The sequence below is a fragment of the Rhinolophus ferrumequinum genome, chromosome 22, assembly GCF_004115265.2.
Source record: "Rhinolophus ferrumequinum isolate MPI-CBG mRhiFer1 chromosome 22, mRhiFer1_v1.p, whole genome shotgun sequence".
NCBI lineage: Eukaryota > Metazoa > Chordata > Mammalia > Chiroptera > Rhinolophidae > Rhinolophus > Rhinolophus ferrumequinum.
The window spans coordinates 48,389,395-48,416,633 of NC_046305.1; the positions used below are offsets into that span (position 1 = coordinate 48,389,395).

Below are 27,239 nucleotides of genomic sequence, written 5' to 3' on the forward strand. Positions count from 1 at the left end.
CAGTGCAAAGGCTCTTGCTTCTCTTCGGCTTCATGGCCTTTGTCTTCTCTTGGGAACCGGCTTCTCACTGGAGTGGCCAACCCCAAAGATGTCATTTTTCCTCTGCTTGCTACTGAGCAAACTGTCTCAACCCAAGCTCATTCTGCGTGGGCCCAGCCTCTGAGACCGCTTCTTTCCTGAAACTCACAGACTCTGAAAGTCACTGGGTGTCTTCCTTCTCCAGGGAACCAGGTGGCACAGACATGTCCCCACCGTCCAGAGCCAGCTCAGATGGCCGATGGGTGTGTGTGTGTCTAATGCACATGTAGGGTACATCAGTGTCTTACAGCAGGAGTCCACCTCAGATTGGAATCAAAATTGCCCAGTCTGTGAACTGAGTCTATTTATAGATTTACTCTATTCCTGTTCCCTTCTTAGCTGGTATGCAAAACTCGCTCCCCACTATTGCCGTACCTGAGTCGCCCTTGGTTGGGGTAAGGCTTTCTCACTCCAGAGTTTCTGGTTTTTAATTTCTCTGCGACTTATCAATTCTGTCTCACTGTTTTGTAACTAAACAAATAAGTATTATTTTCCTCTGTCTACCTGACATTACAGGGAAAAAAAAAATCTAAGAATAGAAACCTGAAAAAGGTACAGGTCCATTCCTAGGAGCTTAGCAGGGGCAGAGCCCAGGAACACAGACCACAGGACATGTCTCGAGCTGAGGGAACAGGAAGGTATACTATCTCCTGCTGGGCGGAGACATCTCCCTGAGGGAACTCTGGGTATTGTGCCCTGGGGCTATAGGTCTGATCAAATACATACTGACACCTCACACCCAAAGCCAGACTTGGGCCACATAATTTCTAAGAAATCTAGAGGAGGAACAATTTAGAAGTAAACAGTTTCGCTCCCATTGCAGATTCAATGTCTGGAAGCAAAATCTGTCAGGGTGTCCACTCCAAAAGGCCCAGCTGGTTACTACTCTTCCCCACAGCGCGAACTCTCTCTGTCTCTCTGTCTCTCTCTCTCCCTCTCTGACATGACATTAGACCAGCTTCTCTCTCTCTCTCTCTCTCTCTCTCTCCTGGTGGAGACTTCTAATCAGGGACAACACATGGGAATGAAAAGTAGCAGATCCATATGTACAGTGGGAAGGGTGGCGACCTTCTCACAGTCAAGTGTGTGAAAGACCCTTTCTAAAGAGCCAGCGGAACCATGACAGGCTCTGATTATGGTGACACCACAGGACTGACCCTGTGGGCTCCGTGGGGCTCCTGCCAGGGTTCTGGAAGGCCCCGGGAATATCACCTTTTGTCCTCATTCCAACCGAGAATGAATTCTGAGAAAGACCTCGGAGCTCGATGCAGCAGAGACCAAAATACCAGTCTCATGATTGATAAGGGTGTCAGGCAGAGGGGTGAGGGCGCCCCTGAAATAAGCTGACTCCCCAGAACGGTCAGCCTTCTCTGCTGGGCTTGCCACACCATGGAAAGAGCCCAGAAGGCACAGTTGCTGAAGACAAGCACGTCCTCAGGGCCCTCGTCCCGGACTCAACAGTCAGATCAGTCACTCTGGTTCCCATTAAGGGGAAGGAGGAAGCGATGGGGCTGAGAGCCAGGATTGCTTCCCATGGATACCTCTTCTCGTTAAAATCGGAAGAATGGGAAGTCAGCATCCTCACCACAGCTCCCTCCCGTTCTCCTCTACCCTCAGAGGACACTGCTGTCAGCCCGGCCGCCCTACGGCACAACGAGGAGAAGCTTAGGGGCCAAGAGAGTCACAGGAGGCATTTAAAGCGAGCGTGCTGGGCGGCTGTGTCCCCATCTTCCCTCCTGCTCCTCCCTTCCTGAGCCTCTGGACCACACTAGGATGGATTGAGAGCGACAAACCTGAATGTATTTTGGTTTGAGGTTTGGCAAATTCTGTAACTCCAAAGTCTTCCACAAATGTTTTGTGTTCTGCAAAACCAAAAAACATTGGCCGGGCACTTCCCCCCTAATTTTTAAGCCCATGTGTTTTTAAAGGAAATGTAATCCGTATGTTTGGGGTACATTTATATGCAACTCAGCAAACCATGCTCGTCTCTGAGTCGTTTGATGTCTGAAATGCACGGTGAAGATCACAGATTTACAAGAACTCTGTTAGCACGAAAAAGGCAGTAGATGAGGCAATGAACTGGGCTTTGAGGTTGGCACAGACCCTCCAGTTCCCAGAAGATTTATAGATAATCCTCTGTATCCTCACCCATCAATCTTTACAATCTGCGAAAGGGCATTTGTAAGTCTTGCCCTCATCGGATCCTGCAGGCAGCTAGGGAGGATTAAAGTGTGATTACCAGGTAATGGTGAGCGTTTTAAAGAGAGAATACAAGGGCCACTGTACTTGCCCCAACACGTTTCTTTTGATCGAGCTTCCCAGAGCACTGGAGGACAAACGTGGCTCTACCTTTAATGGTTCATCCTCACCCCATCGTGAGACAGGTGACTTCAATGTCATTGTGTCACAGTTTCACCTGCTACGGAAGTTCAGCCTGGCTTCCTGTCCTTTACTAGGGCACCCCTTGGTCACAAGTATAGAGAGTGGATGACAAGTCCTGGGAGAATGTACAAAGACAGGCAAAGCACATACAGGTTGTTTTATGTGGCATATAGAAGACTCTGGGTACTCGAGTAATATCTTTAAGTAGAGGAAGGATTTTTAGAGAAAGAGTTCTATTCTCTATATCTGTTGAAGATGAAATAAGTCAAGTTTAAATTGTTAGCATGATTCAGCACAAAGTACCCAGGCTTTGAAGCCAGGTGGGCTTGGGTTTAAATCCCTGCTCCAGCTTTACTGTGTGACACTAGGAAAGCTGCTTAAGCTCTCCGAGCCTCAGTTTCCCCATTTATAAAGCATACGTTTTACAAATGAAGTTTAGAAAGAACATGAGGTCTGGAACACAGTAAGTGTTCAGCCACAGGTAACTTCTATAATTACTAATATTACTCAACATAGGCTGCAGGTTATACTGGGACATAATGAGGAATTATCACGTCATCAGAAAAATAAAGAAAGAAAGCACCGAAATGGGCTAATGAAGATCCATAGTTCTGCCTCCCTGGAGTCCTTACAAAGAAGAGCCGTACACCAGGCAGGACAGACAAATAACTGTGTGTCCTAAGCAGTAAGACTCTCACCAGCCTTAAGGCAGACACAGGCCAGGGCCACATGATATGTCAGGGTCCCTTCTAGCCCAGTGAGGAGACAGGAGGACCTCAGGACTTGAACTGAGATATCATCACAACTTCCTAACCAGAGGCAAATGCTTCAAGATACATGGTCTCACTCTTAAGATTAAAACGTGGCTCCAGTTCCCACAGCATGGCTCTAAGGCTAGTCAACCCAGCCTATCTATTCCAGTTTCCTGTTCTGGGTCATGGCTCTAAACAACAAGGCTCCAATGGGAGAGAAAAACAAAGGGAAAAAGAAAAAAGAGCAAGCATTGGAGTGCCAAGAAGAAAATACATGCCACTGGAGAGACAGAAGGGGAAAAAAAGGAAGGAATTGAATAACTAAAGCCAGTAGGGTTGGCCCCTGGAGACATATAATTGTGTCTAGAGCAGAAATTCTTAACTTCTGATCATAGACCTTTCTGAGAATCTGAAGGACGCTGTAGACCTCTCCCTGGATAAAGGTGCACCTGCTCACCCACACACAATTTTACCTACAGTCTCTGAGAACTCACGCATCACATCCATGCACTCCGAGCTAAAGATGTCAAATACTCTAGAGGCTCCTACATGAGGGGCCAGCTTCTATTTTGAGCTCCGGTCACGAACAAGGTCTTCAGCCGTAAGCCCAGGGTGCCAGCCCTGAAAAGGAGGCAACAGGAAGCATCTCACAGGCTCGTTCTACGACCTGGACGTGGAATATAAACTAATTGGGAGGAAGAAGACTCGGCATCTGAAATGAAAGGTATGGGCTGTCCTTCTTCACTGGCTACATTTTGAAAACAAAGGCCTTTGTCTTACACTAAACAAAGAATCATTGAACAGGAAAGCATTTGGCCTGGAGTCCATATGTCTGAGTTCTCCTGTAGCTGTACCACTAACTAGAGGGCTTGACCTAGAACGTATTACTCGATTTTGTCATCTGCAAATTAGAAGTTTAAGTGGATTTGACTTCACTCAATAGATACAACCTTAAAACATTGAGATCAATAAAATGTTATAGAAATCTAAATGTATTTCAAATATACAATAAGAGTTTCATAAAGAAGTGCTATCGAAAGTCATTTTGTAAAGGAAATGATCCCTGTGATTGATTTTTGGCATAAATATGAGTGCTAATCCTCATATAACATGCTTCATAGCTCACAAAGTAACACTACATATAACACTAGACAGTTTACCTGAAAACTCTTTGCAGAGAAAATACCAAAGAGAACTCCTGACAATCGGTGTCATTTAGACGTGAAGAAATGCCCCCAAATTAGGAAGATGTCTGAACACTCAAGTCAATAGTTACAACAAAGCCTGCTGATTTTGTTACAACAAAATCAGCTCTCCATTTCTCTTTGCCTGAATCAGCACAGTGGCATAACGTGCAGGTGTTTCCCACCAATGGGACATGGGGGAGATAATGTCACAGAAAAGAAATGTCACACTTTATAAAACACATGTGCCATATCGGCTGTTTCGGCATGATTTCTAGAAAATGAAATTTGCCGAGGGAATAACCTTAGCTAGATCTGATTTCCCCAGCCATTTCCCTTCTCTTCTAACTCTCCGTGGCTAACATTTTCATTTGAGATAGGAAGGAGCTAGATAGAAGGAAGAAGAATTAACTAGCAAACACCACAGTCTCTAAGGCCAGTGACAATAGGAGCAGATATTCCATAAACTTAAGCAGCTTCTAAGCATTTCACTGTATAACAAGCTAATCAAAATAATGATGTTCAGTCATCAGGAAAAGTGGTACTCTACCAACTCTCTTTATTAAAGCAGGAAACATCTAATAGATTTTGGAAATATTCCCCTGGGGGGAAGCGGGGGGGATGGCTAATTTTTTTAGCCAACACAGTTTTAGCTCTTAAAGGTAATAATTTTGTGAAAATTTTTATTTGCCCGCAATTCATTGTTTCCTGAGAATGAAACATAAACGGAGATGTGGTCACAGAGCTACATACAGATGCTTGTCAGAAAAAAGCGGCAACCTTTTGATGATAACAAATCACCATAAAATTTGTTTTAAGTGGCTGAATTACCCAGTATGATGCAGAGGGGGAAACATCGTGAGGGATTTGATCTGCTAGTTTAGAGTGTGTTAGCAAAGAATTGGGATAATTCACCTCTTACGGGGCAGCTTTTTGACTCTTGGATCAGTTCTCCATTTCTCTTTGCCTGAATCAGCACAGTGGCATAACGTGCAGGTGTTTTCCACCAATGGGACATGGTGGAGATAATGTCACAGAAAAGAAATGTCAGAGAGTCTCTTTCCCAATTGTTCTTACCTGTTTCTTCCAGAATCTCTGAATCCTTTAGCAAAAGGATTCCGGTCGATTTTTAATCTGGTGATCTGGAAAGAAACAAAAAAGCATGAATTGTATTTGTATGAATGGGCTTCCTTTTTGGTTGTTCCTAGAAATCACTCTGTTAGCAGCTGTTGTTTTTATTTGGTTTCCTTTTAGTTGGGGATTTCAACTGAAGTTGATATAGGACTTGATCCTGGCACACAGATGTCTGACCCACTTGACCCACTTCTCCCTAAAAACCAAGGTTTTCCCAGTATGACTCTGTCAACTCTTTCTCTGCTCACCTTTCTTGCCCCAAAATGGTGATCAATCACTTTAGACAAACAAAGGCATGGAAATGGAAAACTGGGTCCATGGTGTATGAAAAGTACTTGTTGAATGAATGAGTCAATGAATGAGCAAGAGAGTGACTAATGAACCAACGGACTCAGCCAATCCACTCAGGTACAATCAGACCACCAGGTAACCTGCCTCCGCCTGAAAGATCCAAGTAATTGACTGTATTGCCCATTTCACCTAAGTTGTGCCTTTCCTGCCACGAAGGATTGTTCGGTTCCTTCAGTGACCCGAAACGGTCTCATAAAAGACACAACAAGTAGCTAGAGTTTTGTCAAGGTTGCACCCAAAAGCAAATCTACAAATGTATGACAGGATGGGGCCGGAGGCAGCACCTCTCAGCCAGTCTCCCAGGCTCATCAGCAAAGCAGAAGAAACAGAGGCAGCTTCACAAGGCTGAGCAAACCCGGCGCACACAGCTGCGCATCCTCGGAAACCGTTTGGTTCAGCCGCCACTCAGGGCCTGAGTCCCTCTCCGTCCCCGTCGCCTCCTCGCCGCCTTCCCTGAGTCTCTGCGATGGTTTATATACATTATGCTCATGTCTCTCTCTAGACTAGAACAAGCCTGACCAACAAATTCCATATGCGCTCTGGTGTTTCCGCTTTCAGCCTTGGTCATGGGACGCATTTGGATACCTTCGCATCTGAGCCGGCCGCATGTTAATGACTCACTATATTCAAGCGGTAGAGACTTAGGGGTGAGGGCTAGGGAGCCCAGGAAAGGAGGCAGGCACCCTGGATGGAAAGTTCATTCTAGATGGTCTTGTTCAAGACCATCTTCCCATTTCTAATCATTGAGAACTTATCGTGGGACATCTCGAGTTGTTTTCTGTGTTCCAAGTCCTTCTTCCGTCAGAGTGGAATTCCCAACGCCACAGTCTTTAAATGTCTTTAAAACGCAATGTGAGATTCTGACAAACAGACTGTGACTTGAAAATACCAAAGTTATTTCTTTTCCCTAAACAGTCCTTGCCTCCAGAACGACGTACTAATAATGCAGCACTAATAACACAGCGAAAGCAATTTTACATCGATTTTATAGACCAGAGCAGGAGCCTGACGCTTCGGCTTTCTAAAGTCCACCGTCTGCCATGTGAGGACTGAGTTAAATTTAAAGACTGTCGCTGCGTTCTGTTTTTGACTTAAAATCAGCCCTCTCTTCCTCCATAATCCACAGCAATAAACCACACACCATATTTTCTTTTCAAGTTGGGGTTATAATATTTTATTTTCTCTTTCAAGTTGGCTTATCCTGTCTGACTCATTTATGAGAGCGGTTTCTGATTTGTGATTGTGCTGCCATTTAGGGGGGCCTCCGCAGACCCCTGTAAATATAGTAACATTCTATTTCATGGACCTGGGAGAAATGGTTGAAAACCCGTTTCTCACAGTTCACTGGATCTCGGGCCAAAGGGCCTGTACGCAGGTTTAATAGGCAAATGCCACCACTGTTAGGAAAAACAACACCTCTGTACTTGTTTCAAAGCTTTTAATGTGCGATTTAGAGAACTTTATGAAGAGTGTGGTCGCGCTCCTCATTACTGATTTACTATCGAGTACCCTTTGTGTGCAAAGTCATATGGCAGGAAGCACAGGTGACAGAAGGGTGTACAGTCAGTATATATCTGTGCATTGTCCTTCCCCCAACCTAAGAAGCTTATAATTAGAAGAGAAAAACAGACACATACACTGAGAATTACGACATCAAACTAAGTGGTGAGGTTTGCAGGAAAGGCAGGGTGCCGTGAGAGCTTAAAAGAAGTCCCAACTATTCCAAGTTAAAGGTTTCACCTTAGAGGTAGCACGTGAGCCAGGCCTTGGAGGACGTGTGGGTTTCTCATGAAAAAATGCAAGAAGGGGGAGGGAGGACTAAGGGAAGTATTTCATAAGAAAAGTCCTACGTAAGCCAGAGCATCAAAGTGGGAAAGAATGAAGCATATTCAAGAAACCTGGAGGAATCCAGTTTGACCAGAGCAAGGGGTAGGGGGAGAGCAGCGGTGAGAGAAAGCTGGAGGGCCTGGCCTGAGGCCACTTCATGGAAGGCCTTTATTACCCAGCTTAGGCATTTAGATACCCTGTAAACAGAACAATTTTAGCTTTATAAACCAAACTATCCCGGTTAATGCTTGTGCTGACAACTTTGGCTGTATCTACAAACACCAAGGGTAACAGGACAATATTTTGGAGAAGAAAGCCAATGTATTCTCAACCTCAAGAAGCCTTAGTTTCTAATAGTCCTATGGTATCAAGAGCCAGCCTAGTAAACTCAGATCTTATGAGTGTCTTCCATCTTGTGGAAAAGGATGCAAAGGTCAGCTGGGCCATAAAGCTTGCTGTCCTGTGGAAGACAGCAACGTGATATAAGGTGAATTCTCAACAGGTAGAAGAAGAAGTTCAAAATCCTCTCCTTCCATCCCAGTAGAGTATGAGAAAGACGAGACAGACGAAGCTGAAGCGAGCAGTTGGACTTACATTGCCTTATTCCCCAAAGCAAACCACATTCCAGGGGTGGGGTTGGGGAGACTCAGGAACCTGGCAGGGTAACCTCCATACACCTACGGGGATTGCTGCATCAAAGTAAAAATGCCCCCTGGTCTGAGGAAGCAACAAGAGGACTGCGTTAGGATCTCCAGGCTTCCCATGGCCTTTCTGCGGTGGGTCAGGGACTCAGAGGTCTTCACATGCCATGATGGGGAAGGCAGGGTGATCCTAACACAGAGATGCTAGAGCCTTGGCGGGACCCAAACAGAGGACCTGGATGAGACCTGAGGTGAGGCTGAGCCCACCAGGGAGACGCAGGAGGTCCTGACCGAGGCAAGAACACAAAGCACAAGTTCAGGGACCCAAGGACCAGACCACACACACACACACACACACACACACACACACAGAGCAGAGGCCAGGGAGGCCCAGAGAACAGCACAGGAACCCATGTGAGGACTTATAAACCCCTGCACATAAACCATACCTCTAGAGGCCATCTGGAAGAGTGGGAGAGGGGAAGGAAATATGGCGGCAGAAACCAAACACTAAACATTGACCCAAAACTAAATCAAGTTACATGAAGGGATAATAACCCACAATAGAATTGGAAAGTTTACATTTTCCCCCCTACCCTGCCCTAATGCAGAGGTCACAGCTTTTTTGGAAAATCAACTGCAGAAAATTTTATATATATATATATATATATCCACATTTTAGTAGTTAATTTTCAACCCTATTCCAATCATGTTTATCAGTTAGATCCTAATGTGACTGTCTGTCTGTCTCGACCTCCCCACCTTAGAGCAGGTCCATTCTCCATTGACAACTGCTCTAAATAACCGGCAAACCCGTCTCCCTTCTCCCCCTCGTCTCCCTGGCCAATCTCTTCTCTACCCAGCAACCAAAGTGATTCTTGTTAACACATAATTAGATCATATCCTTCTCTGCAGTGGCTACCACTATACTCCAAATTCAATGCAAACTCCCTGCCTGACCTTGCAGGGCCAGCATGCCCGGGCTCCCGCCTACCTCTCCGTCCCCACCCACACACCTGTTCCTGGTTCACAGGCTCCAAACGGAGCTGCTCTCAGTGCTGGAATGTGCCCAGCTCCCTGCCCAGGCTGTTCACACTCACTCTACCTCCAGACAAAAATACCCTTTTCCACGCTCTTCACATAGCTGACTCCTTGTCCCAAGTCTCAGTCTAATTGTTCTCTCCTAAGAGAGGTCTTCCTTGATCATCCGTCCAAAATGGCAGTACTTCTGCTACTCTCTTGAACTGCACCCTCTTTAATTCCGTCTGGAGTATAGGTAGGAACCATGTCTGTTTTATACACCATTTTATGAAGCAGAACCTAATAGGACGTGCTATTCATGCTCAATAAATATCTGGTCAATGAGTGAGTGAGTGAGTGATGTGGAAAACAGGGTTCACCAGTCCCAAAGCCATAACAAGCCTTGGAGAATACAGACCAAACAATCCCTTCAAACCTATGTGCTTTCACTGCAGGCATTACAGACAAAAGTCTTAAATGTCCTTCCAGTCAGAGCAAGGTCTATTACTAACTTCCTGTGCAGCCAAAGCTATTCGACAGCAGTCATGTTCAAACTGGGTCCAGTGATGATCGGGAGACATGGAAAATACAGAGGTTAGGGAAGCATTTTTTTCCCACTGATTTTATTTCCATAACCTTATACTGATTTGTGTAGTCTGAGTTACTGAAGACTGTGGCACGAGGGGGTGGCTGCTGGCCTGCCACCATTAATTTTAATCATTTTAACTTACTTTCTTGCCCAGGAACTTAGAGACAGTACATAAATGAGGTATACCTCACAACACACAGCGCAGACGTAAATAGCACAACCTACAAGGAAAGTGAAATCCTGAGTATGATTTTACAGGACCGAGGCTGAAAGGAACTGCCTTTATTAACACTTTCTTCGTCATTCTTAGGTGATTTTACCAAATTGCTTGAAGGGTGTTCCAATGGGATTTTTTTTTAAAAAAAAAGACCCTTATCCTGTATGCAAAAAAAATTCTGCACTGATTTGATTGGAAAGTTAGAGCAAAACTGGCTCAATACTTTAGGATATAATGAGTGGCTCTGAAATCCTATTGAATTTGCTTACACAGACCTGGCTGTGGTTGCAGACTTCCTATCTGGTTCATGTAGCCAATTCTCATCAAGAAATAAGACTGTGTTACCTGAGGAGAACAGGGCTGTGTCTTTTTGAAATCTACTTTCCTGTTTGGAAAAAAGAAAAAAAAACCACTCAAGGTTCAGCAAGCTTTTTCCCTTAGGAAGACAAAGACTCTGCAATGGAAATTTCCTGCTAATTCCATGAGGACATGTTGGCGTCAGCCTCTTCCAAGAAAAAGCATAAAGCGTAGAGTCACCTTTATTCCCACCTCTACCACTTTATTCTCCACGATGAGATTCTGGGCATAGTGTACCTTCCTCTCTGCCACAGGCCTGCCAAGTTGGCACTCTGAGAGCAAATAACAGTAATAATAACTTCAGTATGCTAGCAGCCCTGGGAGTCCGTGGGTCAGTCGGCAAAGGTGGGAGGGAGGAATGGGAAAGGGGGAAAGAAAAGCATAAAATATTTCATGAAATAGAAACTCTTTCTTCACACTTCACTACTACTTATATCCAAAAGAGCAGAACCAAAGATACATAAAGAAACTGGTAGTAGAGGTGTGTTAACTAGTCATTCAGCCATTTTCCGAGGATATATTCAGAGCTATCCACGATGGGACAGACACAAATATCTTAGAAATACAGAGATGGAAACCCAGACAAGAAAAAGCTAAAGGAACCCATCACCACCACCAGTATTACAAGAAATGTTAAAGAGACTTCTTCAGAAGAAAACAAAAGATCAAAAATATGAATAATAAAATGTAATAACTACATGCCTATCAATAATTACTTTCAATGTAAATGGATTAAATGATCCAATCAAAAGACATAGTGGCTGTATGGAAAAGAAAACAAGACCCATCCATGTGCTGCCTGCAAGAGACACTCTTCAGATTGAAAGACACACACAGACTGAAAGTAAAGAGATGGGAAAAGATATTCATCCAAATGGAAACAAATGAAAAGAAAAAAAAAATGGAAGTAGCAATACTTACACCAGACAAAATAGATTTTAAAACAAAGGCTGTAACAAGAGACAAAGAAGGACCCAGCAATTCCAAACTCAACAAACAAACAAAATGGAAACAAACTCATAGATACAGAGAACATTTTTGATGGTTGCTAGATGGGAGGGGCAATGGGGAGATGGGTGAAAAAGGGGAAGGGATTGAGATGTGCAAATAGCCAATTATGAAAACAGTTACAGGGATGTAAAGTACAATATATTGTCAATAATATTGTAATAACTGTATGGTGTCAGATGAGTACTAGACTTACCGGGCTAATCACTTCATAAGTTATATAAATGCCTAATCATTATGTTGTACACCTGAAATTAATATAATAATGGATGTCAACTGTAATTGAAAAATGAAAACTTATTTTTAGAAAATGTGAAGATGGAAGAGTCATCTTAATTAGTGATTTCTGGGCTTCAAAATTTCATAGATCAATTCTACTTTTTAATAATGTTTTTCAATTATAGTTGGCATTTGATATTAGGTTATATCAGTTTCAGGTGTACAGCATAGTGGTTAGGCATTTATATAATTTACAAAGTGATTCCCCCGATAAGTCTCGTACCCACCTAGCACTGTAGGTAGTTTTTACGATATTACTAACTGTATTCCCTATACTGTACTTTACATCCCCATGACTATTTTCTAACTACCAATTTGTACTTTTTAATCCCTTTACCTTTTTTCGCAGCCCCCTCCCATCTGGTAATCATCAGTTTATTCTCTGTATCTATGAGTCCATTTCTGGTTTGTTTGTTTGTTTGTTCTCTAGATTGCACATATAAGTGAAATCGCATGGTATTTGTCTTTCTCAGTCTGACTTATTTCACTCAGCATAGTAGTATCTAGGTCCATCCATGTTGTTGCAAATAGTAAGATGTCATTCTTTTTTATGGCTGAGTAATATTCCATTGTGTGTGTGTGTGTGTGTGTGTGTGTGTGTATAAAAAATAGGTGAATATATATATTCTTCATATATGTATATATTTACATATATGAAGAATATATAAAGAATAAGATAAAGAAGGAGTGATAGATAGGTAGAGATAGATAGATAGATAGATAGATAGATAGATAGATAGATAGATCACCTCTTCTTTAGCCAATCATCTATTGATGGGCACTTGAGTTGCTTTCCAAATCTTGGTCATTGTAAATAATGCTGCAGTGAACATAGGGGTGCATATACCTTTTTGAATTAGTGTTTTGAATTTATTCAGATATATACCCAGAAATGGAATTGCTGGGTCATAAGGTAGTTCTATTTTTAATTTTGGGGGAACGTCCATACTGTTTTCCATAGTGGCTGCACCAATTTACACTCCCACCAACAGTGCACGGCGTTTCCCTTTTCTCCACGTCCTCGTCAGAGGCCAATTCTAATTCCCTCCCTTCCAGCATTTGAGCAATCAATGTTGATATTCCAATTATTTTGATTCTACCAAGTAAAGAGAGTTAACATCGACTATCTCCTGTCATCATTATTCCATAAAATAAATGATATTTTAATATCAAAAAAATTAAAAAAACAGAATAAAATAATGTACAGTCTACTAAAATGTTTACATTTATTTAAAAATCCCTATACTGTTTTTATTTTTCTCATCTCTCAGTGGACCCTAAAAAACTTCTCCCATAGACTGGTGACAGAGAAGCACTGATTCAGACCAAACCATCCATTTCAAATAAGAATAGCGAGGTGGAGTGATTTGTGAAAGGCAGGACAGTCCATCAGCTGCAGAGCTGGGCCTAGACTTCACATCTCTTAATTCCCTACCTGGTGTTTTCTACCATATCATACTGTTTTTGTAGAAAGTGCAACCTTTGCAACCTTTGTTCTCAGAAACCTCAAAATATTGAGAGGAAATTGGACACACACACACACACACACACACACACACACACACACACAGGTTAGAAAGTGATAAAGGTCATGAGAGAGAGAGAATCAGTCACTAACACTTCCACGAGGGAGAGCTCATTTGCAGCTGACAAAAATGTAAGTAAGGTTATAGGCGATAGTATTTGCACCAAACTTGATGAATAGAAGGAATCTAGACAGGTAAAGATGAAGGGGGAGGGGGAGGACATTCCTGGAAAGACAACAGCATGTGCAAAAGCAAGGCAGCTACAGAGTGCAAACAACAATAAAATTCTAACTCGACTGCTGAACTCTTGTGGATGCGTAATGAGAATTAACGGAAAATACGCCTAGAAATATCGTTGGTAATTAGCCACAGAGGATCGTAACTGAAACACTTGGGATCCTGGGCTTTACTCCCTAGGCACTGAGGAGTCACAGACCATTTTTGACAGAGAAAGAATGCAGTCAGAGCTGTGCTTCAGGAAGATGTCATCCAACAATGACTATACGTGATGGCTGGTGAGACCTTAGCTTGCAGTCCAGGCGCCTCTGCTCAAAGCTACCACAGCAGCCCGAGGTGGAGGGAGGTTAGGTCCAGAGCAAGGGCAGAAGCAATGAGATTAGAAAGAAGAAAATATTCCATCAGTAGAAGCAACAGAGTTTAGTGGCAGACGGGTGGGGGAGCGTCAGGTGTCCAGCGTGGGTGACAAGATGGACGTCAACAGGAATCATAGGCTTTGACCACGGAGTGGACTGAGAGGAGTCACAAATGACGAGTATAGTTGGAGTATGTTGTTTACCAGCAACAAAACACCATGTCCCCACCTCTCAAGTGGAGTCCTGTCCAACTGTATTGGTCTAGAATATCGTGGGGGTTAAAAAAAAAATGTTTACAGACATGAACACGCTAATAGTTTTCAATACTTGAAAATCCCGTGTCGGTGGCCTCTGTTTGATAAGAATAAATGGCTGCCAACCATCATTAAAAAGCATGCATAAATTATATAAATGTCCAACCACTATGCTGTATACCTGAAACTAATATAAAAATATCGTGAATGTCAACTGTAACTTTTTTTAACGTCATCATGCAGGAAAAAAGGAGGGAGAAATTATAAATTCAGAGCTAACAGAGACCTTAGAAAGCATAGGCCAACGGCTTGGAGTTGTCTTCATTTTCTTGGAGAAGAAAGTGAAGCCCGGAAAGATAAAATGATTGCTCAGGGTGACACAGACAGCTAGTGGAAAATTCAGGACTGAAAGCCAGGTCTCCAAATGTCCCGCCCTTTGCTGTGTGTGGAGCAGGACATGGCCTTTCCCTGGGAAGACTGGGTAACGTTTCAGTTCCATTCCCTCTGTTGTCCTTCCCTGATTGTGTTCCTCCAAACAGTTCCCAAAAACATGGAGAACCTACCAGACCTTTTTCCCTCTTGGCTCTCACAGGCCTCCAAACCATTCCCTTAAACAGAAATATAGGAAGTAAACAATATTGCCATGAAATACTAATTGTTCCCATTCTGGAAGGGAAATTAAAAAGACAGCAATAGGTGAATAGCACTCAGAAAAGAGAACAGTTTATGCTACCCAGCACCTTCAAGACAAGTCTGAAAATTATTGTTAGCTCACCGCTCTGACTTACGGGATGCAGACGGCAAGATTCCCGGGGGAAAGACCTGGGGTTAGTTTGCTTTATTACAAGTCGCTGTATTATATTAAATCACAGCTACACAGCCAAAGGGGATGTTAAAACAATCATGCTTATTGGTTTATCCAGAGATGGGAAGCTTGTTAAACAGGCAAAAGCTGTTATCTTGACTTCAAAATGGGCAGAATTGAGTATGACTCATCTATTCTGAATGCCAGCACATCATGAATTCGCCAACATGACATGAGAACAGAGAGATCAAAGTAGTTACCTATTGATTAATATCTTCAAGAGACAAGGCAGCTCCTTCAATTCCCAACAATCCACTTTCTCCTTAATGAGCAATTTATTCTTTAAAATGGCCCCTACTCCCCACCGCCCTCCATGCCTTCACAGACCCAGTCATTTAGCAACGTCAGCTGACTACTGTTAATTGGACGCCAGGTTTGTGTCAGTGACTTTATATACGTGTTTCCTCTTCTAGTCCTCATAGCTCTGTGAGGCTGGGACATTTTCAGACCAGGAAACACAAGTTGAAGGGCGTTAAGACAGTTGCTCCAGGTCACACAGTTCTTCAGTAGAAAGGTCAGAAATCAAACCAAGTATGTCTGTTGCCAAATGCCGTGATCTTCATCGTGGTTTCCCACCACTACCACTGCTCCCACCCCAGTCCAGATATAGATAAAATATTTATACAAGGAGAATGCACTCAGATGCCTAGGAGAGAAGGTTGGCGAAGAGAAAGGGATTTTAGGTACCCACGTTTGGCCTTCTTTCATTGTCACAGTGAGTTGTAGCTTTCTAATTTCAGCTTGAGCTGTCGTAGTGACCCTACTGGCTTCTAAAACTGAGTGAATTCATCAGTGTTCTGGTTTGTTCTACAAACTAAATTCTAAAATCGTAGTACTTATTCCCACATCTCTGCCTTCATGAGAAACTAATGATTAAAATGGTGGTTGGGCAGTCTTGGGGACAAATTCCAATCAGTTATTCAAAAACTTCGGCTTGTTCTCCCTTCTTCTGAACCCCATTTAATCCCAGTGTTCTGCTTGCTTCAAAATCCATGTAGCTTGTATCAGAGCTTGAGTATTGAAGTTTTCTGTAAAGACCCTCTATGGCCTCTGCAATTTTACTGTTAAGGAGTGTGAGAGGATTTAATAGTTTTTAAATGGTGCCCAAAACAAACTAAACCTCTTCCTCTAGTTTAGATTAAATGTGGCATCCACAAGGAAAATCCGAAGTTGGGAATGCTTTATCGCTACCAAGAAAGCCCAAGAACCATCTAGTACTTAATATTTACCGGACTAAGGGGTTGTTGTATATCGAATTCCTCTGAAGGTAAAGAACATCTGAGGAGTTTTATCCAGATGCACTATGAAAGAAATACACTTTCTGTGTGAACCAAAGGTTATACAACTCCCCTTCACCTGCCTGGCACACCAGAAGCACTTGATAAATATTTAGTAAATCAATGCTTTTCCTCTATCGCCTTCTTTATCAGAGCACTAAGCATAGTATGTAATACCAAAGGTATTGAATATTATAAGTTCATTTTGCTCCAAGCAGGCCCAAAATACAAGTATGCAGTCTATCAGGCAAAATGAGCAAAAACTCTTTGTTTCAGAAAAGGATGACCCTGCGGGATCTTGTGAATTAGAAACACACTCTAAATTACAAAAGTGAGATTCACACGCCGCTTTCAGGGAATTGCATGAAGTGAGATCATTTGTAAATCCACTTAGTCACCGTCCTCGAAAAAGAAGTTTGTGTAGAATACCCAGAATAATTCCAGGTCTGGTCTCTCTCTCCCTCCCTCCTCCACCCACACGCCTCCTCTATTCGTCTGGCTAATTCATATGTGTGTCTTCACCTCAGAAGAAGCATGAGCTCTTCCGGGAAAACTTACCTCATTCCTTAAACCAGAAAAGCTCCCTGTCTCCGTCTGTTGTTAAATTATTCCACTGTCTTATCGTTAGTGCCTTTCACGCAACTAAAACTCCCCTTTGCCTAGGGAGAAGTAAGTCTTTATCTGCTCAGTTTCTCTAGTAAGTGTGGGATATTGTACATTCTCAATAAACATTTCTGGAATGAATGAACATATTACTGACATAACAACATACAGATCTTCGGGTGTGGCTGGTGACCCCACGGAGGGAAATTTAGTCTGGAAGTGTAAATGAAGCTGTAAGTGAGTCTTAAATAGAGTTTGAGAGGCCTGGTGACTTAAATGCAGCCAGGTAGATGCATCCGTGGAAAATTGCAGGTAAGAGGGAAGGAAGGAATCGAACCTCAGTACGTGCAAAGGAATTGCAAATGATGAGGGACATTTGCCAGGATGTAGTAGAGATGATGAACGTGGGTACACATACAGAGAGACAGGAAAATGACTTGGGAGGTTTGGTCCGCTTGGGCAGAAGTCTTGTCTCTGATCTAAATCTAGCCCACGCCAGCTGCCACTAGGCATTACTGCCTCGTCATCACCAGTGCCCTGTGGGCACCACCAGCTTGCTGTCTCTCATTCCAACCCGTCAGTGCCAGGCAGAAGACTAAGCGTTGCTTACCCAAAAGCCTGAATAAGCTCCTTCCAAAGCAGATAGAGCAGGAGACTCTCCAGGGCAGCCTCTTACCTGCTGGTTCTGATAAGCCGTGACAGTGGTGAACACGGTCTCGGGAAAGTTGAATGTTTTCACTCCATCCCCAACGGGCACAGATTTGGTGGGCGAAAGGTCACTGCTGAAATCCTTGCGAATCACGTGAACGCGAGGCTGGTATTTGTGCATAGAGTGCAGAATGATCTGAAATGAGAAAGGGAGACGCTGTGCCACGGGTTGGTTGGCTCTAAAAGGTCCCTGCCTCTTCTCAAGCTCTCATGCAAATAAGAGTCACAGGCTAGAAGCCTTACAGGACACCGGGATGGACAGGACCCCGGAAATCAGTGTACTTAGCCACGGCAGGAAGGACTGAGGGATGGGAGAGCATTGCATGGAACCACATAGCACAGTACCCTAGCCGTGGGCGGTGGCTGTACTACGTTTGCTTTACCGGTGTAAATACTGAACGACGGCTCTATACCAGGGGGCGTCCCTCCACGGAAAGGTCTTAGAATCTCCGTCGTGTGTCAGTGGTTCCCTCCTGCATCCCATTTTCCACATGGGCTCATGCCGTCTTTAAATTCTACCAGCTATTATTTGTCCTTTGTTATTGAATGTATGGACATTCCCTTATGTCATGTGAGAGTACATGGTATATGTGTGTTCTCCCTTCCTCAAAAACTTGTCATTTTCTTCAAGATAGGAGCCCTGGTTTTCGCTCCTTCCCATAACGTCTTCCCATAGCACCCAGTATGGATCCTGGCATTCAGTGAAAAAATCAGTGTATGTTTTGCTGCCGAAGACAAATTCATAGCCTCGGGTGCTCCAATTATACTTGGAAAGACTTAGGGCCTGTTCTTCTCTTATAAATTCATAAATTTCTTGACAAATCAGTCAGAACTGTCACCTTAGTTGTTTCCCTGCGTCTGTGGCCCTGTGAGGTATTCTACCGAATGTTGTGATTGCTTCCACCATTTTTTAATTCATCCTGTATTTCTGTCTCTGAGTTCTCCCCTAACTAGACTAGGAGTCCCAGAGCACAAGAACTCTGTCTGATAAGCACAGCCTGACACACAGCAGACACTTGCCAAATGTTAGCTTTGTAATACATGAAATTTCACAGGAAGAAGAAAAAACAACTTTTACGCTTACTTTCTTCAGATGGCTTAAAGTGGCATGGACATTCTTATTTTACCTGTTTGGAAAAGCCTAGGGCTAGTCCGCTCTAGAGCAAAGAGGGGAAGAGGGAGGTAGAGGGAGAGGGGGGGTCCTTTCTACTCACGTGTCCTTGATCGTCCAGTTCATTGTTAGTCAGCTTGAGTTTGTCGAAACTGACCACCTGTCTCATCCAAGTGTCTCCAGAAGCTAGAGAATCGGGGTGTATATAAACTCTTGGGGGTACGGGGGAGTCGGCGTTGCCGGCCACCATCCACTTGGAGCTATGATACACATATCTGAGATAGAGAGGGAGAGAAGAGAATTCAGACACAGATGCAGAGAGGGAATAGAGACCCAGGAAACAATCAGACACAGGAGAGACGGGAGGCAAAGCGGTGACAAGAATGGAGCAGCAGTAGAGATTCAACAGAGAATACAAAGGATGAAAAGAGAAGGGTATAGATCACCAGGAGAAATGAGATAGAGATGGAAATGGAGCGAGAGATGGTAGGGGGAGGGGATAGCAGAGAAGTGTTGTGCTTAGTGATCAAAGCTGCAGCTCTCACAAGGAAAACATTCCCACAGCCCCTTTTCTTCCTCCTCCCTCGCCTTGCCTGCACCCCTGTGTGCACACAGGCGTCCTGAACCCACGTGGCTAGCTATGGCAAAGGTATTTTACTGCAACCTTTCACCTTCCAAATGCAAACCATATAATCCGTCGGCCACTTGTTCGGGATTTGGTTCCTTATTGAAAACATCTTCCATATTGTCCTATAAAACACAGCCATGTGCAGAGACCCTCCAAGCCTCTCACCGGTTAACCGTTTCCTTGCCAAGCATCTGCATTCTGAGGGATTGCTATGAAAAATGGAGGAGGGCCTTTGCCTTAGTGCAGCCGTGGCCAGAAACGCCACCCTGTGTCCCCGGCTAGTGTTGTCATCATCTGCCAGTTATTTCCCCACAAAAACCTCTGGCAATGAGACGTTGTTGGTCCCAAGGGAGGTCAGTTTTTCAGACTCTGCCCATTTCCCTGTGGTTCTGAAGAGTGTTCTCCATGGACCTAACATTCCCCGCGTCTCAGTTCTAAAGGCCACGTGGGACCTGGACCCTGGCAAACACAGGCAGTCAGTCCACATCACAACTCCCAAGATGCTCTAACACAGAGTTGAAGCATGTTAGAAGTCCGCTCTGAAGTCCTGCAATCCAGACCACTTCCCTCCCGGCCATCTGCTCACCCATCACGCTAGCCCAGGTCCTCCCCATTCATCTCTCGCCTCCGAATTCATGGGTTTGGGGCCAAGTTCTCAGATATTTCAAAATGAGCCATGATTCACTGATTGGATTGGGATCTCCAGAGATCAATTAAGCCACAACTTGTTTCAGACAAGAACTACATGTAAGCCACCAAGAGACAGAGAGACCGTGTTGGCTTTTCGTGACTTTGAAGGAAAATTAATTTAACAAACGCACTCACAGCTCATATTAATGACCAGGAATTCTCGCTAACTAGATGTTCTTCTTGAGGTCTCAACCAATCCTCCTGTTCTTCCCCTCCATCACCCACAGGGTAATCCATCAAATCTATGATCGAATGTACGACACTGGTCCATTTCTCCTTCCCCTTTCAGAAATAAATCATCTCAACTCACTTAGTCTTTCAGAAACCAAATCGTTCAATATGTTAATCACTTTCAAGGTTAACTGAATTAATTTTAGACTCATTATCCATTTGGTTTTTGCTCCCCCCGCAGACACTATACAGTCCCACTCTCTCCAGAGATACAAGGGGGATTCCAGACCAAACCATTGTTGAGTCCTGATTTTCTACTTCTAGTGACTTCCTCCCACCTGGTGCTCTGCTGCAGGCGAATGGCATATCCTCCATCCTTGTTTTCTGTACAGGGCCTTATACAGAGCACTGTGAAAGTGCATCATCTAATGAGTTTAAAGAACAGTTCTGGATTGGGAGCGACACCCACACTTCTACCTCTCAACATCATTCATTACCTGTATCTTTTATTGTCCACAGGTACAATGTCCATTGCTATGTAGTACTGCTGGTGTGGATCCAGACCGGTGATTTTCACTCTCATGGCAGGAAACATCCTCCTAAGAAGGGGAATAAAGTAGGAAGCTCAGCAATCACAGGGGAAGAAGGAAAAGCTCAGAGCGTCTCTTCTCATTAGGAACTCGAAGCACACCAAAGCCAGGGTGTGCCAGTTCTCAAAGTTGGCTGATTTTCTTCACTTTGGAAATTGCCACTATAATATATGCTGAGGACTTACTATTGTAGAAATAGCGCCTCTTCTTAAATTGACCTATTTGATGATTTATACACCCAAAGGGCTCATACCATACCCTGCTTTATACTATTAGTTAACTTTTAATGTGATTAGATAGATGGATGGATTGTTAATAGATAGACAGATAGATACACAGATATGTGTGTGTATCTACACGTTTCCTATTGGACTATAACTTTTTTCATATACACTTGTACTTAACATAGTTGATTAATTTATATTCTTATTCCCCCAGTTGATTGTTAATGATTGTAAAATATTTATGATTGATGGAGTTTATTTGAAAATGACCACTCTAAAAAATAATCTTTCAAGAAAAGGAAAGGAAAAAAAAGGAAGGTGCCACTAGTTCCCAAACAAAGGGCCACAAATGGTGTGTGTGTTTTTTTAATGTATAAGACTGTAGAAAATTTTCTGCAAGTTCTCAGGCTGTCAACATGTGTGTCAGAGGACGGACCCTGTGGAATAGGGAGCAAATACCAAATGAATTCTAGTGGCCTCTGGGCAGTACCTTGTTTCTACCACAATGGCTTGTTAAACTTGCCAAAGCAAGCGAGGTCAGGATATGGCACTTTACAACTACTCTCATAATTGAAGAGGGAACAACCCAAAAGCCGTATTGTGTTACAAGGCGTCCAGAATAAAACTCACCATTCTCCTTTAACCATAAGAAAGAAGAAAAACACCAAGCTCTTTTTGCATGTCCTTCATTTAGGGGCCAGACATTACAAGTGCTCAGTTCAAACTTTTGGATTGCCCTGAACATACTCTAAGGCCCTTGTACCCAAAACGCTACATTCAGCTTCACCATCTGGGGCCATTTAGTGGAGCTGGGCAGAGCACGGCGCTAATGAGGTCAAGGTCACAGGCTGGATCCACACATGGCCTAATTGGCTTTGCTCCATTTCACAGCCACAGACCAGGCCCTGACCCCAGACAGCCATCTTGCAAATGTGCGCTGGCGGTTTGCATGAGGGGCTTTCTGTGCTAGTGACACATTCCACTGCTCACCAGAAGCAACTCAAAAAGCAAATGTCCTCTGGTAGTCGGTCAGTGACATCACAATCATAATTGGGGTGAAGCACAAGAGGGACCTTCTAATAGGCATGATGGCTAATTCTGAAGCATTTGCTAAGAATAATATAGAACGGTTCCTTCTTTCCCAGCTTATAACTTTTCAGAAGCTTTTATTGGCACATCAGGTTAGATTTTATCCTTCTACCCTCCCAAGTTTAATTAGGAAGCCTCGTATTTCAGTCTTACGATGGGCTCATGAAAATCGATGGTGGGCTGTTCATGACTAAATCTCACATACGTGATAGGTAAGGCACTTTGATCCACGCTAACGATCTCCAAAAAATCGGGACCCTTGGTCTGTACATTTAAATACAGATCCGTGATTGCCCCTCTTACTAACTAACAATGACTTATGATTGCCCTGTCTATATAATAAATGGTTGGAAAGCATCTTACCAGGAATGGAGAGAAAATCCTCTCACTTGCTATCTGACATAAGAAAATGGGATTCCTCTCAGCCATTTATAGAGGCTGTTTTACACGGAAAGAGATGAATTTCTTTACTTGATGACTTCAATAAAAGGGGTTAGGTGTTTTAAAATTCAATACCTCTTTTGTCTGGAACACTTATATGACCTTGAGTGGACATGCTACCTGTCTTTCCCCAATACCCAAGTTCTAAAATGAATGAGCTGTGTGTGCCTTTAGATAAGTCATTTAACCCCTATTAAACAAAGGAAACAGACTAGATCATCTCTAAGGGGCCCTCTTGCTTTAAAATTCTATTGACTTTAGTGAAATTCTCTTCTTAAAAACTTACCAAAAGTTTTTAGCACAGAATATCAAGTGAAGTCAGAAGACCCTAGAGAAAAATTAATCTTTCATATTCACAAAATGAGGTGTGTTTGGTTTTAATTTTATAGCTAAATTCAGGCCAATTGTTTTGTGTTCCAAACCCATTAATCCCTACAAGCACCTCTGTCCATGGTGCTGATTATACAGATTATGTCAGGACATTCAGAGATTGAGGGCTCTGTAGACGTCCTGAATGAACGGGACTACAGTTTGGGGAGTGAGAAGAAGTAGATGGTGACTAAGATCTGCTCAGGAAAAAGAACAGTCAGACATAACTATTGTCACTGAATAAAAGGTTATGACTCAAGAACAAAATGTATGTCTGTGCTGGGGCTATCTGGATATATTCAGGTATGAAAGTAAATTTGTGAAGGTAGAGATATAGAAAAGAAAACACTGCAGAAGAAATCACGAAATGAGGTCACAAGAGAGTTGACAATGAGATGCTCAGGTGACCCAATGTAACTGAAGGGCAGGAATCAAAGGTGTGATATCAAGAACAAAAATGACTGGACGACACCGACCCAATAGTAGGCAGTGAAAACGCGAAATAAAAACTGGAAAATCTTATAGGCAAAAAAAGTAATATGTTCCCTCTCTCCAACCAAGCCCCTTGCCAAAAACTCTTTCCTTGAATGACTCTATTTCCTTCCACGCTGTCACATCTCAAAATGTAGAACAGGACAAGACTGAAACCCAAGCAACAAAAGGGAGATGGCATGGGAAGGCAGTGCTCCTTCAAAGTTGCTCTTGCTGCCTTTTAATGGTTTTATTGAGTACTAAAAGTGAGAAAGAAGAGGGTTCTAGAAGAGAAAGAAAATGCACAAGTTTTCACGTTCATTGTAACCTCATGTTTTTGTGATATCGTATTGTATTGGGAAGTTTCTCCATATGCATTCAAGTGAACTGGACCCACTGAAAATATTCTTTTACTTTAAATGTCCCTGCTCATGAAGACAGCTTATGATCAACGAGGTGGTTCTTTTTGGTCTCCATGACATGAGACTATGTAGCTTGGCTTTGAAAATAGGAAGGCAGTGTAATTGTTTTACTTTCAGTGAACTATCCCTCTGTACTGAAAAATCTTAGGCCCAGTTTATTTTTATTTAAATCATTTTCATTTTTAATCCAAGACGGGGAAGCTACCACCATTTCCTAACAGTGCAGAGTTGTACACAGGTGAGACTTTTGCTTTAGAGCCATACAGATCTGTGCAGGATTCTGGATCTTCCTTTACTGCCTGTGTGGCCTCAGTCAAGTTAATTAACCTCTTTTGGTCTTTGCATCCTCATCCGTATATGGGATTATCATATCCTACTCTATAGGCTTCCTGTGAAGTTTAAATAATATAGTATATATGGAGTATCCGGCACAAAACTGGTACTTAACTATGGAAAATTGAGAGGTCCCAGTAAAAGAGTAGCTTAAGTAAAAGTGTTTATTTCAAGAGAAACTGTTTTTGATACCTTCATCATGTAAATAGTTTTGCAAGAGTTTCCACCAGGTTGCCGCTTGTGTTTTGTAATAATTTCAAGCCCACAACAACACACAATGGATCAACAAGCAGGTCTCAGGAGATAGGCACCACACCCAGTTCTTACCAAAAACAAAATTCTTACAAAAACATCTGGCTGTTTTAAATGCCATAGAAGATGCAAGCTGTTGTTTGGGGAGCAAATGTTTTCTCTTAAAAACATGGAAGGGTGAAGTCACACCTGCTCTGGGAATTACTTTGGCTGTCATGTACCCTGGGTCTCCAGTATTAACTGAAATACATTTGTAGGTGAAAAATGTTTGCGAGGCCAGAGGTGAGGGAGATTTGAGTGACCCTTGGGGGAAAATGGCAAAATCACAGTAAGCACGACAAGATCACTTTGCCCAGATGTCCAGATGCAGAAAAGTGAGTGCACGTGGCTTTGACTTCAGCAACGCGGCCTACCACGAGTCAGTGAAAAGAAGAAATGCAACCAACCGCTCCTACTTCGTCCTCCGTTCTTTGAAGTTGGCCATTCAAAGGAACGTGTCCTTACCTGCCCGCCTTGGTGATGATCATCTCAGTTCCAATGTCATGGAACCTCTTCCAGAGGTCGGCACATTGCAGCTCCACCTGAATCTCCTCCATGGAAGACATGGCAGCGGGCCCGGGGACCGCAGCACCAGCGCCCAGGTCAGCGTGAGTGTCAAAGGAGCAGGAAGTCCGCTCGGTGAGCACCTCCGAGTCCGAACCAGTGCTCTGCTCGGAATCTGCCAAAGAAACCATCAAGCCTCGAGTGAGAAACTGCTGCGCTCCCCTGCAAGGCTCCTGACCCTAAAAGAGGGGAGGTGGGCTGGGGGGCATGGTGGAGGGGGAGAGAGGTGAACAAAAGGCAACTGAAAGCTGGGAAGCTCCAGAGCACAGCACTCAGGGTATTTTATTATTTTTTTTATGGTTTGTTTTTGTGATTTACAACCTTCTTTCAGGTTTCGTGTTTCCAACGTGCCATCTGGGGTTTTAGTAAGTTTTAGCAACAACTGAAGAAAATTGGTCCGCAGCAGGCGCTATAAAGAGTCCTCATGTCACCATGTTGAAGGGAGTGAAGCCACACGGGGGCCACATTTTAAAAATAATAATAATTATTATTATTATTACAGACTCTAGCTCCAAATCTAGATTAGACTGTTTCACTTGGAGGGGTGGACGGGGGAGATTCAGTCCTAACAACATATTCTGGAATTCCACCCCATTCCGCATCACTGCCCATCAATCATTTTTAAACACAGCGGTTTTCCCTCCACGGATATATCCTGGTCATCAAAAGTTAATGAAAATTTGGTGGTGGGGAGGTGGAATCTTTAGAATCACTTTATCGTATATCTGAGTAAACGGCTTCTCCTAAGAGTTCAATCTGGCCATGGTGGAAGAAAAAAAAAAAAATCCGTTGTGAGGCAAGGATGTAAGCATATGGAAAAAGTTACCCAAGAAGGCGGTTGAAACAAAGGGAATAAATGAGTTCAGGAGACACCTTGATTGGTTTCTGAAGTATGGGCAGAGGGGAGGGGTGATCCAAACAGGAAGGTAGGATTCAGAGCAACCAAATAAAAACCTGCCACGCTGGGCCAGATGGTCCTCTCCTCCTGTGCGTTCTGTACTCATGAAGGGGGGTGGGGCACGTAGACTAATGGACAAGTCTGGAGGCAGACCAGAGAATTTTCAGTCATTTTTTTTAAATTCCTTGCTTTTAGGGGCCTGGTGCCAAGGATTGTATCGCCTAAGATTTCTAAACACTCAGATTAGGTAGGACAATTTCCTTAGGGCAGGTAGTACTGAAAGCCAAGCCTAACCATCTATTTCTCTTACCCTTAACGTCTGATTGCTTCCCCTGCAGCTAGATACATACATAAATAAAGGGTGGAAACAGCGGCATCTAATTCTGACACCTGAGTTTTCAGTGCTGTCAAAGGTCCTGGCCTCTTGGGTTTCTGTCTCTGATACTAGGAGGAAGGAAGAAGGATGGGGCAGAACACCACACCGTCTTGCCGCCATGCTTATTTACCTGCAGCAGGTTTCTAGGCCTGTGAACAGCCCATCCCACGATACCTTTCATTTTCTTTCCTTCTAGCCCTGATGTGTGCCTCTCTCAAACCCAGGCAGCATGTCTGGCAAGAATTTCCCACAGCTCTGCCAAAGCCCACAGGGAACAAAGTGGCATTTCTCTTCATCCTCCCCAATTCCTCACCCTTCACTTCTGAAGACATTCAGGGGACTGCGGAACGGACCCAAGCGCCTAAATAACAGGTAACTCTCTGCCCACGATTTTTATCCACAATCACTAGTCCAGTCACATCTTTACCAAAGGAACAACAACAACAAAGTGTTATAACTAGGTTTTGCACGTCTAAACATGTAATTTTATACCTTGGGCCAAACGGCCACTAATTTTGGTCTCCTTGCAACACGGGAAAGGGGAGCTACTTATCCAGGATGAGAGTGGCCGTAGAGGGACACAGCTCCTTCCCAGCCTGATTCTATGTGCCTTTCAGTAGCAGGGCCATTACAGCATCACGTACTGCGCCAAACACAGTAATTCCCGTCCTCGGAGACACAGGTTCCCAAGTCCCAGTTTGTTTCTGGGACATGCCAAGAGCTCCTCACTTACCAAGAGTATTGTGAATTTTTCAAAAACTTCTCAGCAAGAGTTCTAGAAAACAGTCTCGTCCTACCTTTGGGAGCAAAGTGTTAGGAAATCTCCCAGCCGAAGAGTGCTGTCATTAGGAAAAAGTTGGAAATAGACATCCTAAGTAAGGCCCCGCAGAAATTTTGGACATAGGATTTCTCCAATGCGTGTTTAG

At 43.5% G+C, this 27,239-nt stretch overlaps 1 protein-coding gene across 2 annotated transcripts in view; it reads right to left on the reverse strand.

The window, feature by feature from the left end:
• TBX15 (T-box transcription factor 15) overlaps positions 1 to 27,239 on the reverse strand; it is a 101,377-nt gene that overhangs the window by 21,265 nt on the left and 52,873 nt on the right. For both annotated transcript variants that reach the window (XM_033094101.1, XM_033094100.1), the window contains exons 2-6: positions 24,941 to 25,154; positions 20,743 to 20,844; positions 18,860 to 19,031; positions 17,614 to 17,781; positions 5,474 to 5,538 (exon numbers count right to left, since the gene is read on the reverse strand). In XM_033094101.1, coding sequence (XP_032949992.1) covers positions 5,474 to 5,538; positions 17,614 to 17,781; positions 18,860 to 19,031; positions 20,743 to 20,844; positions 24,941 to 25,154 — 721 coding nt within the window. The remainder of the gene's footprint in view (positions 1 to 5,473; positions 5,539 to 17,613; positions 17,782 to 18,859; positions 19,032 to 20,742; positions 20,845 to 24,940; positions 25,155 to 27,239) is intronic.